Below are 13,240 nucleotides of genomic sequence, written 5' to 3'. Positions count from 1 at the left end.
GCAGAGCATCGACCTCTGACGGGCTATGTTTGTTGTGTGGAAGTGGTTTGGCTTTAAGAAGTCAGACGTACAGGGAGACACAATTTTCTGCAATGTTTGCAAGAAAACGGTCGCAGCCAAAGGCGACAACACAAACAGTTTGTTTCCCCACCAGCTGGTGGAGATCGTTTGGTTCATTAGAAAGAGGCCGGTGTCTGGTGGATGCTTTGGGACTTTGTCAGCAAAAAGTTAAAGTTGCACAAGCAGCAGGAGAGCTCTGTTCAAGACCAGTAACTGAACATTTAGACATCACATCAGGTGTTTTAGTGCCATTAAACAGCATTTTACTGTTTCAACCCAAACCATGATCTTTCCCTGATCTTAACCAGGTGATTTTTGTGTTTAAACCTAAACATTTTAACCCAAACATCATGGAAAGACTAATGAGACCTGGTTTGGCTTGAGGACACTTATGATCCCTGACTGAAACCAGTTTTTCTTGTGTCTCCTTTCCACAGTGGTGTTTGTCTGCTGCTCCCCTGACGTCTTCAGAAAGTTGATGGTTCACTTCCGGCAGGCGGATCTCCCCCACGAGCAGTACGTCTTCTTCTACATCGACGTGTTCGGAGACAGCCTGAACTCCAGGAACAGGCAGCCGTGGAAGCGAGGAGACGAAGACGACGATGTCGCCAAGGAGGCTTTCCAGGTACAAATGTTTACTTACAAAACCTGGGCCTTGTATTCCCATGTTTTTGGATGTAAATCGGATAGGGACAAAAATCTCATCAGTTGGTTTTGGGCAAGAATGTTGCACAAACATCGCCATTGTCCATGTTAAAGTACGTCTTCTAAAGTTCTTGTTTTTGCCACTGACAGGCTCAGATTGTTATTGTAAGTGTCTAACAACATCATGGATAGGATTCCTACAGAGACAGAGCTTTTTATGCTTTTTATCATTATATATCACAGTAACACAAACAAACTAACAGATGGAGGCAGTGGTATTCCAGCAGCTCCTGTGTTCTCCTCAGTAAAATTCCTGTTTTTGTCTATGGAGTCTGGTACTGATATATAGAGATGTTTCTGGTTAAACAAAAAGGATCTAAATTAAATATTCATGTGCCCACTTTTCATTCATTCCTTCATTTTAGGCTGTTGACTGATTGTGTAACAACAGATCTATTTTTTTTCCGCCTCCATATTGAAATCAGGAGCACAATGGATCATTCATCCATCACAAACACAATGTCTGAGACAGCACTGATTGAATTTTATCAAAACCTTGGGGAATGACACATCCCACCATTGTTCTCCATCTTATTCTGAATCACACCGACTGTTACGGTTTCCTGCCTGAATTTAAATACTTAAGGGGACTTCAGCCCTCGGTGGGTGAGGGGTTAAACGCCGACCTGCCGCCCTGCTCGGCCCAGGAGAGGCAGCTCGGAGCGTCTGATCTCAGACCCTGATTTCCCAGGCTCCTCTGGAGTGTTTCCTCTCATCTCCATCTCCATCTCTTTTGTAGTTGAAATTGGCTTTATTCTCTACTGACCCTCTTCTACACACTGACACAGAGCATCCACTCCCTGGAGCAATTACTGTTTTTTCCCGATGTGTTAAAGAGGGATGTCAGGCAGATGACAAATTGGATTTGTTTTTCTCCTCCCTCCCTCTCTCCCTCCCTCTTTCTCTTTTGGTTATGAGGACTTTTATTTTCTGCCTCCAGCTCCACAGACAGCGACAGACTGCAGACAAACATTCACAGCTTTCAAAGAGCAGGATTTTTTCTGAGAACTGAATCTTCAGACTGACTGGAAACTCCAGTTTGGGAGGTGAATGTGAAATCATCACGCTTCCGACTTCATGACTCAACACTTTAATGGTTTAATGACTCAAAGGCTTTTGATCACGTAAAGATAACCCACGCAAAACCCTTGAAAAGAAAAATAATCATTTATGTGGACGAATAAAAGTCTGTCTGTCTTTTCTCCAACTCTGGTCCTTTCAGATCTTCAGAACAATTGTCTGTAACTGTTTCATGATTGAGGCTTTAAGTGGGTAAAGGAGATTGAACCTTTGCGGTGGCAGCTGCAGAGCGTTGGAATAGCCTCCTGCTTTCAATCAGTGACTCTTTTAAGACAAAACCCAAGACGGACAGGTTTTCAGTGGCTGGGTGTTCATCTGTGAAGATTATCTGATCAACTAAACCTGAAGGATCAGAAACTTTAGTTACTCACAGTTTATTTTCTGGAATAATCCAAAACACTATGAAAAAATCCCACTGGCTGATGCTAACTTCAGGGTTGGACTACAGAAATTCATCATTCCTGCAGGACTCTATAAGGCATTTAAGTCAAAGCAAATGAGGTCAAGTGCTTGAAACAGAAGAGAAGTCACTGACCTTAAGTCACTTTTCACTGGTCAGTAACTCACCTCATCATCTTCAGAGCAACAACTCCTCTTCCTGTTTCCTTTCCAGTGCAATCAAAGAACATTTAATTTCCCAGCAACATGTTTACTTGTTTAGAAAGGAAAACTCACAATATACAGACCAATGTACTGTACATCAGTTTGTGTTGATCAGGAAATCACAGGTTATTTTAAAATCACACCCTCCTCTTCTTCTTCCTGTTTTCAGAGTGTGAAGATCCTGACGTACCGAGAACCTCAGAACCCTGAGTACAAAGAGTTCGTCAACAACCTGAAGACGGACGCCAAGAAAATGTTCAACTACACCGTCGAGGACACGCTGGTGAGAAGTGTTAGAAAATGAGTTTTTCTATTGTCAAGACAAGTATGATTCAATTAGAATGAGAGGACACTGGCTTATTAAACATGATGCACCTGATGATTTAAACACGTATAGATGTATAGATGAAAACAGACATTATTATGCTAATGTGTAATTAGCATTGTCAGGGCTGGATGACCGAGGCAGTTCAGTCTCAAGGAGCTAATTTAGTCTCTGATCTTATCGCCCCATCCGTCACGGAGGTTCAGCGTGATATTTTCATATCACACACTCACACACAGAAGCAGAGATTCAGAGACAAAGAAAAGCAAGAAAAAAACAAAGACGACTGATTTTACTTTTAAATCTCAGCACGGTGCAAACAGCTGCTGATGTTATCACCTGGACTAAAGACGACAGGTTGTTGAATAATAACAAAACACCAGAGAGGAGAGGAGGTGAGACATCTTGTTTTCTGTCGCGTTCCCTTTGAGGTTTTGAAAAAAAATCAAAGTATTTGTATGATAGGATTTTTCAATCATTTTTCAGCAGAAAAAGGCACACACACTGAGTAAAACACATCATCATTCAGGTCCAAGTCCTACCATTAATCACCTCAGCATTTACACCACAAATTATTTACCATTTTAACAGCTCACTGTTTGGAGTAAAAAAAAAAAAATCTGACAGTTGAAAAAAGATGAAGATGTACTTTTGCGAGATCTCGACAAACCACAAAACTTTCTTGAGCTCTTTGGGACTTCTCTTGACCGCAGGAAATATAATATCCTCCTCCATGACTCCTCTTTTTAGCTGTTTTCCAAATGATTTTGTGAAATCTCTCAAAAGTCTCTGGAAATCTCACAAAGGTTTTGCAAGCTTTTTCTCAAGCTCTCTTTGTAAGATCTTGCAAAAGTACATAATTTTTTTCAACCTTTAAAATTTTTATTCCTCAATGTTCCTTCCTGGGCTCCATAAAAACAGAAAAATTCTTCATTCAGACTTTAATCTTGTGCTGCGTAGAACTTAACTTTGATTAAGATACAGTAGATAAAGTGTTGTAGTTGAGTCACTAAACCTTGAGTCCGAGTTGAGTGTCGAGTCCCCAGTGTTTGCGTCCAAGTCCAAGTCTGAGTCGAGTCCCCATTACCTGAGACTGAGTCTTAGTACCACCTGTGATTGATGGATAGAGGGCTGATTGGATAAATGGACAGATGGTTGGAAGGATAGATGAGTAGGTGGGTAAGTAAAGAGAGGAAGATACTGTAGAGAGAAAGTTAGGAAGACGTGTAAACAGATGGATATTTAGATAATTAGACTGAAGGGTTGAAGAAAAAATAGAATTTCAGATCATTTGAACATCACTGATTTTATTTCATGATGGTTCTTTGGTTTTATATTCAACAGCTCATTAAATCAAAGCATCAGTCTGCAACAAAACCACTGGTAGTTTTCAATGATGTTTTCTCTCCAATCTGTGTCCAACAAGTAAAACAACAAATGTGGAAAATCAGATTTTGCCAATTTAACAATTCACTCCTCAGTGTGATTACAACAGATATAAAAAGCGTGACCAAAAAACAATTATTCACATCAGTTATGCTGTTTTCTAAAAGACGGCAGGTGTTTGAGTTCACAGTTGGAGGCGTTACAGATTTTTAAAACCTCACAGCCCCTCTAATTGAGCCCTGAGGTGTGTGTTTGTAGTTGTAAAATGTTGAACACATCACTGACAGTTTGAAAGTCAAAGCTTGAAACAACACACAGGGGCCAGTTGTACAAATGAACATGGTATTTAAACAGATGGTGAGATCGTATGCAGCTCATGAATACTACAGACCGGTGTTCACATGCTTCTCTAAAGTGATCCAAAGGTGTTATGACGAGGACTAAAAGCTTTATCTGAAAGTAGAAACCGGGCCTTATTTTCCCATGTTTTTGGGTGTAAATGATTGTAAGGGACAAAAATATTTGGAAGCAACAAAGGCTCAGATTGTTATTCTAAGTGTCTGACAACATTATGGATAGGATTCCTACAGAGACAGAGCTTTTTATTAAAGAGTAAGATCCTTTTTATTTAACCAGAAACATCACTATATATCAATATCAGACTCCATTGACAAAAACAGGAATTTTACGGAGCAGAACACAGGAGCTGCCATCTGTTAGTTTGTTTGTGTTATCTGCTCTGTAAAGTTCCTGTTTTTGTCAATGGAGTCTGGTAGCATTCCACGACCACTTCTTTCAAGCAGCATAAACATATTTTGTGGGTGATTTTAATGTGAAAAGACTTCTTCCCTTCACTGGCAACAACTTAAAGTGCATCCATCTTTCACAACAGTCAGGTACAAACTGTTAAATATGGATTACAGTCACTTTCCCTGATGCTGTAAGACGTCCAAACCTATTAGGGGACTCCAGTTTGTCCCTTATCAGCCACCATATGTGTGTGTGTTAAGTAGGCAGGTTGTTCTGGCAGCTCTGTGAAGCCAGTTAATCAGCAGCAGACGGAAAGCTGAGGGACGCTAATGTAGTTAACACACACACAGACACACACATTATACAATAAGATGGCACTTCAGTGATCCATGTGAAACAGGATACACCAGTGGAAACAAGACACAAGGATAATCAGACGACCTTTGACCTGCACATACTGTATGTTTGATATCCATCAGATGCTGCTGCTCACTCTGAAAGAAGTTCTCTGGTTTATTCAGTTTTACTCTTTGGAAAAATGTGTAAATATTTTGCTGTTTTCTGCTCATCTCAGCCGACGCTCTGGAGCACCCTCATTAAAAGTAATCAAACAGAGGTGGGGACATGACCAGCATGGGGTCTGTAATTTCCAGCCTTATATTTTCTAACCATTAACTGGGGCTCCACGCTGTTTCCTCACAGCTGCAGACCAGGAAATGTTCATTATTTAAGCACCATGTTTAGCCAATGTTATCAGCCAGTTATTGCAATTAAAGGTCCGGCACTCTGCGCAGAGGTCACAAGTTCAGATCTGAACTGCGGGGTGTCGAATGTGGGGGAACATCAGTCAGCTTTGGTAGAATAGTTGTTGATCTGAATCAGCTGCTCGTTGCTGCAACAATAGACGTGAGGACCATTTTCCCCTGTCAACAGGTAACCACTTCTAGGTAAAAACAAGTTAACTCAGACCCTTGTTATGTCTCGTATCTGATTGCCTTTGAGTCTCCGTCAGCCAGTTCACAAAGTTGTATTCGGTTCTACGCCAGTCCAGAAGGTGGCAGTAATGCACCTGAAGCTGTTTGGTAGCAACCAACTAGGTAACAATCCTCCATAAACCCCTTAAACTCAGTCAGATCATGCAACTGTTGCACTGATCAGGGATCAGATAAAAGCTACAGCTCTGATGACCTTAGCAACTGCAGCCATTTCCTCTTCTCTTCCTCGTCACAGTGAAAGCAGTAGAATGACACTGAATCTTTTTTTTTTGACTTTCGACGGTCGTGACGTCAGACTAAAGTGGATAGTAAGAGTGAGGATTATGAGCGTCTTGGAGATGCGGAAGCATTTACTTCTTTCTTCTTCCCCTTCATCTTCTTCGTCCTCCATATTGGTTTGTCCGCTCTAGGCTACTGTAGAAACATGGTGGACTATAAATGGCTCATTCTAAGCAACAAGAAGGGTCGAATCAGGGTCAGCTGGATTTGAAGATGTTTCACCGATCGTCCAAGAGGTTTCGTCAATGAAGGATGACAGTTGAAGTCCAGTTACCCACAATTCAACTCTTCTTGGATAACCACAACCTGGATGATTGAGACTCTCACAAAGTCAGCTCCATAAAGTCCATGTTCCATGGTTTTTCTTCTCAACCCAATCCAGAACCTTCAGGACGAACTGGACTGTGATCCAGACCTGGTCACCAGCGTCAGTGTTGGACGTCACTCACGCTCTAATGGGAGTAAATCTCCAGTCCAGTCGGGCTTGTTGGACTTACTGTTAAATACCTGCTGTTTACTTAAACTCTCGATCACTGCCATTACAAGCATCCAGCATCAGAGAGGATTATGGGTAATCTTGTCCTGATTTTATTGGACTGGAGTGATGGCTATTACTCTGTGTTTTGTTTGGAGTGGTTGGTCCTTCCAGTGTAAATGAGTGACATCAATATCCAGCTGTTAATGGTAGCTGTTTCAAATGCAAAGCTCAGATAGACCTGCTCCATCAGCAGCAATCAGCTGGTTTCACTGCTCTGTGGTCAGTTAAACTCATCTCAGTCTCAGTTCTGTTTCTGAATTTTATACAAACTGACAGCAGCAGACTCTGACGCCCAAAAAGTAAATGAAAAGCATAAATATAAGAAAATAAAATGGATGTTTTTGCTTTTCTTTTGTTGTTCTTCCAGATGAATATCATTGCAGGAGGTTTCTACGATGGTCTGATGCTCTACACTCACACCCTGAACGAGACCATGTCAGCGTACGGCAGTCGTCCTCCGGGCAATGTCGTCACTACGAGGATGTGGAATCGAACCTTCCATGGTCAGTGTGCAACGTTTTTATGTGACGTTTATGTCCACTGGTGGAAAACTGATCGCAGAAAGGGGAATTAATCTGTGCAGCTTGCTGTGTGTCATTTAAACTGTGAATATTCTGGCCATTGTCTTTGATGTGGTGCAAGTCATACAAGAGTTAAAATGTCTGGGACAATAGCTCAGAAGGAGGAAGGCAGTAGGTTGTGTGATTTTGTTTGTTCATGTGAAACAGTGAATTCTGGTTTGCATGGCTACGAATGTGTTAATATCTGTTTCTGCCTCCTCTGCTGCTTAAACTCTCTTTTGAATTTTAAATTTGTGTTTGTGTGATGTCTTCAGCCAATGCAAATACAATCGAGACTAAAACTTGTTGGCTGACTGGCCACATGTTTCCTAGCAGGCTAGTTAGCTTAGCTGCTAACCAGACAGTAATTTAGAATGGTTATCCCACTGCTGCCCCGAGAGAGGAAAAAACAACAGAATTAATTACCACTGTTGGCGGCAGAGGGCGCTGTTGGTCAGTCAAAGTTACATTGTGTTGCTTTACGATGGTTTTCAGTTGGACATTCAAAGATCCTATTGAAATGAATTGGTTCTGGTTTGATATTTAGCCATTAGCTCGCTGGTTTTGGTTCCATCGTGGCGAAAACAGAAGAAAGTTGTTAAAATGCCAGCAGTGTCTCTGCGAGGATTCACACCTGTTGCACACCTGGAATCAGACCAGTTGTTAGCTGTCAAATACCTTCTGTAACATGGTTGGTTTTGATGGTTGTGTGGATCAGAACGTCTGGACGTTCATTCACCACATCTACATTACTTGTCACTGAGTCATGAGTCGAGAGGTGTAATCTTGTTTCATTCACAGAGTGAAATTAAAGCTGGAGGTTTACCATGAAATCTGAAAGCTGCTCTGATGAGCCTCACTCCGAGACGAATCCTCACCATCTGAGAGCTGCGACTCCCACTTGTATGAAATGATCCGCTGACACCGAGGTCAAACTCATTATAATGTGCTGTTGGTTATTATCTGTGAGGACTCCTGTATGTTCCGATGAGATCCTCTGGGATCTGAATCTAAATCTGGTTAATTTGGGTTTTGAGATTGATGATCATGTTGACGAGTGACGACTGAAGAGTTGCTCGCCGATTGTAGAAGCAGCCGTGTCGTTTTTAAGATGATTTATTCATTTATTGGATGGAGGGGGAAATATATTCAGGAGCTTTAATCTAAATCAGTGTCTTTTGTCATTGCTGCTCTACAAACTGCTGTAAAGTCACATTTCAAGATGGTGGACGCATGAACCATCAGAATCAGAAGACCTGCCTCTTGATTTAGTACAGTTTAATTAATCAGTGGAGACACAGTGTTTGTGCTGATCTTAGCAGACTCTAGTTATTTTCTACTGACCAAGCCTGTGAGGGAATTTAACCTGAAACATGAGGAGGCTGCAGCTGCAACTGATCTGTCTTGATTCTCTGATAATCTTTTGATTGTCGCCTCAATTAATTTTTGAGTCTAAAACATCTTTAAACATCTTTTTTCATCCGACTAACAGTCCCAAACCCAAAGGTGTTAGGTTTACTGTGTTATAAAGCAGTCAATCATTGCACCTATACAGTTATCGCTCCCTCTAGAGCCTAAAACCACCAACCATCATATCAGGTTATCAGCAATCAAATAACTCATACAGCTCATTTTGTTTCATCTGAAGGTTCAGATTCCTTCAGTTTTCATGGTTCAGGAGGTTTTTTGAATTCTCCTCAGAGTCCTCCTCCTCTCCAAAACAAACAGACCAGCTGATTAAAATCGGTAAAAACTCAGAATAAAGCAGTTTCACACGCTCAGCTTCTTTCTCTGATTGCTGAAGATCCAGACGTCAGATGACAAAAATCCTTCATCTGGTTCAAGATTAGAGTTAAAACATTAGAAAAAAGTGATGGTGACTTGATTTGAAACAGTGAGAAAGTAGTTAACTGAAATGTTTTTAATGCCCGACCATCTGGCTGACAGCCGGCACTTACGGAAAAACACCATGAGATTATAAAATATTAAGGATTGCCTAAGTCCTATATATTTTTCCTTATACCCTCCCTTTCCTAGACCCTTCTTTACTTTACTTTTTTTTTTTAACTTGAGGTTCGGAGATCTCTGGTAAAACTGGACTTTGACCTCTCGGACCGGACTCTCTCTCTTTTTCCTGTTGCTTGGCTTCTGTTGGTTTCATTGTGTCGGACTTCCCTCTTAAGAGAGCTTATCTTAAAGCTCATATCTGTATAACACTGGACCTTCGGCCAATGCCAGCTTTCTCTGCAACCTTTAAAGAATGTACAGTATGTTCTGCTCTGATATCAGCTCGGCAGGAAATCAAAACTCATTTGTCTGCAGCTGTTAGAAACACAGAGGGTTATTAACCCTGAGGGACTCAGGTCTGGACTCCTGGAACACTTTGATTTAAAGGCTGAAAGATAAACCTCTGTTGGTGTAGAGATGTCAGTGCTTTTTGTTGGTTTGAGGTTTGTGTTGAGGAGTTATCTGGTGCAAAAACTGTATGTTTTATTTATCTTCTAAGTTGTGTCAAGTCATAATTCGTAGTTTAGCCGTTGAGTTCGGCCCAAATGTAAACACAGAAACTCTGATTGAATCTGTCCGTTTGAAAATTCATTGAATTGTCAGCAGCTTGAAGGAGTTGACACTAAAAGTGGTAAAACAGATGGAGGCAGTGGTATTCCAGCAGCTCCTGTGTTCTGCTCAGTAAAATTCCTGTTTTTGTCAATGGAGTCTGGTAGTGACATATAGAGATGTTTCTGGCGTCTTTCCTCCGTTAAATAAAAAGTTAACAGAACTTTGTTTCACTTTCAGTTTTTCTTTAAGTGTTGATAATTCAGGTTTATAAGGCCTCATAAGTTATTATTTTTCCTGAGAATATATCCTCCATCCTTTTTGTTTCTCCTGAGCTGATTTTTTTCTCAGCAGTGAGTTGTTTCGAAAATCTTTCTCCATTGCAGAATCATTCGTCAGGCCCAATGGCGTGACTCGCTCCACCGCTCAACAGTCTGTGTCTCGTTACAGTAAAGACTTCTGCAGAGATTCATGCATCATTCTTTTTTATAACCTCAGAAAAGATCGATTTATCGTTACAGTCCTGCCCTCCGACCTCCACTGAAAAACGCCTCCGCTGTCAAAGGAAATACTGACGTCGTGGAGAAGAAAGGAGAGCCGGATTAAGGCGTCATCCATCACCGTTTGATTCATAAAACACAAACCAGATGATATCAGCTGCACTTTGAAAAGCCACCATGTTACATCACTGCTCTGGTCTCGTCGTCAGTGTTATAAATAATCATTTACTGCTCGCTCTTTCACAATGAAAGCAGGAGATAACAGCAGAGAGGCAGAGGAGGAGGAACATGGTTTGTTAATCCATCTCTCCCTGGATCTTCTTTACCTCCTCTTCCTTCATCATCATCTCCCAGTTTCTTCCATCTGCCATCAGGTTTTCGTGACCTTTGGACCAGAACGTCCTCATCTTGATTCATAAAAAAATCCTCATTCTCCGCTCAGCCAACTTATTAAAATGCAAAAATGTGAAATGCAAACAGACCCAGAATGAATCTAGTTCAGGCTGTCAGAACGAGATGTTATGAGTCACAGCAGAAGTTAAAATATCTGTACTTTACACAGACTAATCTGCCCTTTATTATATTTATATTTTAAAGTCAGTCTTACTGAGTCGTCTCAGTCCGTCTGTTGGTTCATCTGTTCATCTGCTGTCACTGAAACTTCAACTAAGAACTATGAAAATCAACCAACTGCCACAGTTTTATGCTAATTTATGTAGAGCTTTAGAGCAACAGTGATTCATCACTCCATCGTTCAGAACTGATCAGAAATGCTACAAGGCATATTGGACGACAGACACGTCCTTCTCCCTGTCTTTATTCAGTCTGTTTCTACCCAGTCAGCTCATATCTCTGGAGCATTTATTCTTATAAAATCCTGTAATCATTAATAATTTGTAGGAGTTTCTTTGTTGATTTCAGTTTTTCTTACAAAGTCTGTGTGGTAGGAGGAAGAAAGCTTTGGTTTCACCTTTATTATTCAGGAAGATAAGACGACCTGCTGTGTGCTGTTGCCTCTCAGATCATAAATCAGCTGCAAACATGTTTAAACAACAACAAACAGGAGAGACTGTTGGAAGACTCTCCACTTCTGAACCAAGATGGAGATGTGATGTAAGGGCATCATAGTCACGTGGTTCGTCCCCTGCCTCCTCAGATGTGGTGCTAGCATCCCCAACAGGACCTCAAACTGTCCCACAAACATCCTAAAAAATATGTCTGCAACCAGCTGTGGTGGAGCCTCAGCTTCTGTGTATTCGCAGGCAAGTATCTTGCATTTTCGCGTTCTAAATTTGCGTCGTGCTGTATGCGAAAAGGCCTTAAGGCTGAGCCCAGATACCCTAGAGAGAAAACTCATTTCAGCCACTTGTATCTTCAATCTCGTTCCTTCGGTCATTACTTAAAGCTCATGACCACAGGTGAGGGTAAGAGCGTAGATCAAACGTAGAGCTTTGCATTCTGGTTCAGCTCCCTCTTTACCTGCAGCAAGAAAAGGCAGCATTGTCTGGTGTCAACTTTTTCTGCAACACAGAGCAATGCTACATTGCCATCAAGTACATGCAAGCTGTAGCACGCATTCATGGTAGGTTACGTTGTGACCTGAATAGCGTATTTCTGCTGTTTTCCTCTCAATAGTTTGGATGAAATAACTGATGTATTAAACCTTGTCTTACAGTGTCACAGCTGTGAATATCAGAGTGGAAACTATTTGCTGTTGTGCAGCACAAAACATACAAAGACATCTCCAGGCAGAGCGGTATACGAATGTAAATGTGGCTTTTGAATCGTGGCTGTAAAACCCTGAGCAGGCTGCTTTACATCACAAAGACTGGAAGAGACATGAGTGTGGTCGGTTCTTTTGGCTTCTGGGGGGAAAAGCAGATGTTTCCCCTCTGTTTCTCTTCAGGATTGTGGGGAGGAAACGCAGACCTCCTCGTCTCCTTCCCCCTGCTGGCAGCAGAGATCGGTCCGGCTCTCTTTGCCTCTTGGCATCCCTGGAAGCACGTTTCCGTTTTGCTGCGAGGAGGAGATGTCACAGGAATTGTTTCCACTTCGTCCTGACGGCGCGTTGCGTTCGAGAGTCTATTAATAAGATGCAGGTGGAGAGGCACGTGGCTCGTGTTTGAAGACAGGAAACTCCTCCTGCAGCTGCTCTGAAATCACAACACAGATCCACTGAGTGTGTTTGCTTTTATTTGGACTGTTAGAGCAGTCAGAGGTGTGTTGGTTGTCGATTCTGTCAACTCAGAACTAGAAGCTCTGCAGTGATACTGGATGTGTTGGGACATAAAATCAGTTGACCTAAAATGAAAAGTTGTGACACAACAGATGAAAATCAGCTAAAAGAGACTTAAAAATTAACATTTAATTAGTTTGTGTTTTTGGGTCATTCGTCTCTTTCTTGTGAATGTGATATCTCAGTAACACCTTGAAGAAGTTTCTTTAAATTTGGCACAAACTTTCACTCAGACTCAAGCATGAACTGATTAGAATATGGCGGTTAAAGGTCAAAGTTCAAGGTGGTTACATCCTAACCCTAACTAATCCACAGGACTCATGGCACAACATAAGGAGAGTCAGAGAAGGAGGCCATCTATGGTGACTGTTTTCTTTGTTAAAACATCCGAGACGATGAATCCTCCCAGTCAGTCGTTCTTTCGGCTGCAAACAGACAGGATCAGTTGTTGTTGTTCTGCTGTATTTCCAGTAAATGATGCTCATATGTGTCATTTCCAACTGAACTTTCCAGCCTCTGCTCAGAGAGATGAATCATGGATCACTGAAACTGAACTGGAAAAGAAGGAAATCAGTCTGTAAACTCTGATAAAGGTCAGCAGTGGTGTTCATGGTGTTTAGTTTTATGTTCTGTTCTCGGTGAGTGTGCTGATATTAGTTGTTATCGT

The 13,240-nt window shown here is 41.5% G+C and overlaps 1 protein-coding gene across 2 annotated transcripts in view; it reads left to right on the top strand.

Moving 5' to 3' along the window:
• npr1b (natriuretic peptide receptor 1b) overlaps positions 1-13,240 on the top strand; it is a 75,377-nt gene that overhangs the window by 28,943 nt on the left and 33,194 nt on the right. For both annotated transcript variants that reach the window (XM_018678689.2, XM_018678690.2), the window contains exons 3-5: positions 498-685; positions 2,618-2,731; positions 7,089-7,224. In XM_018678689.2, coding sequence (XP_018534205.1) covers positions 498-685; positions 2,618-2,731; positions 7,089-7,224 — 438 coding nt within the window. The remainder of the gene's footprint in view (positions 1-497; positions 686-2,617; positions 2,732-7,088; positions 7,225-13,240) is intronic.

This window comes from Lates calcarifer, linkage group LG15, assembly GCF_001640805.2.
Source record: "Lates calcarifer isolate ASB-BC8 linkage group LG15, TLL_Latcal_v3, whole genome shotgun sequence".
Lineage (NCBI taxonomy): Eukaryota > Metazoa > Chordata > Actinopteri > Centropomidae > Lates > Lates calcarifer.
The sequence above is the reverse complement of the archived record's forward strand: the minus strand, read 5'-3'. Positions and strand labels throughout refer to the sequence as shown.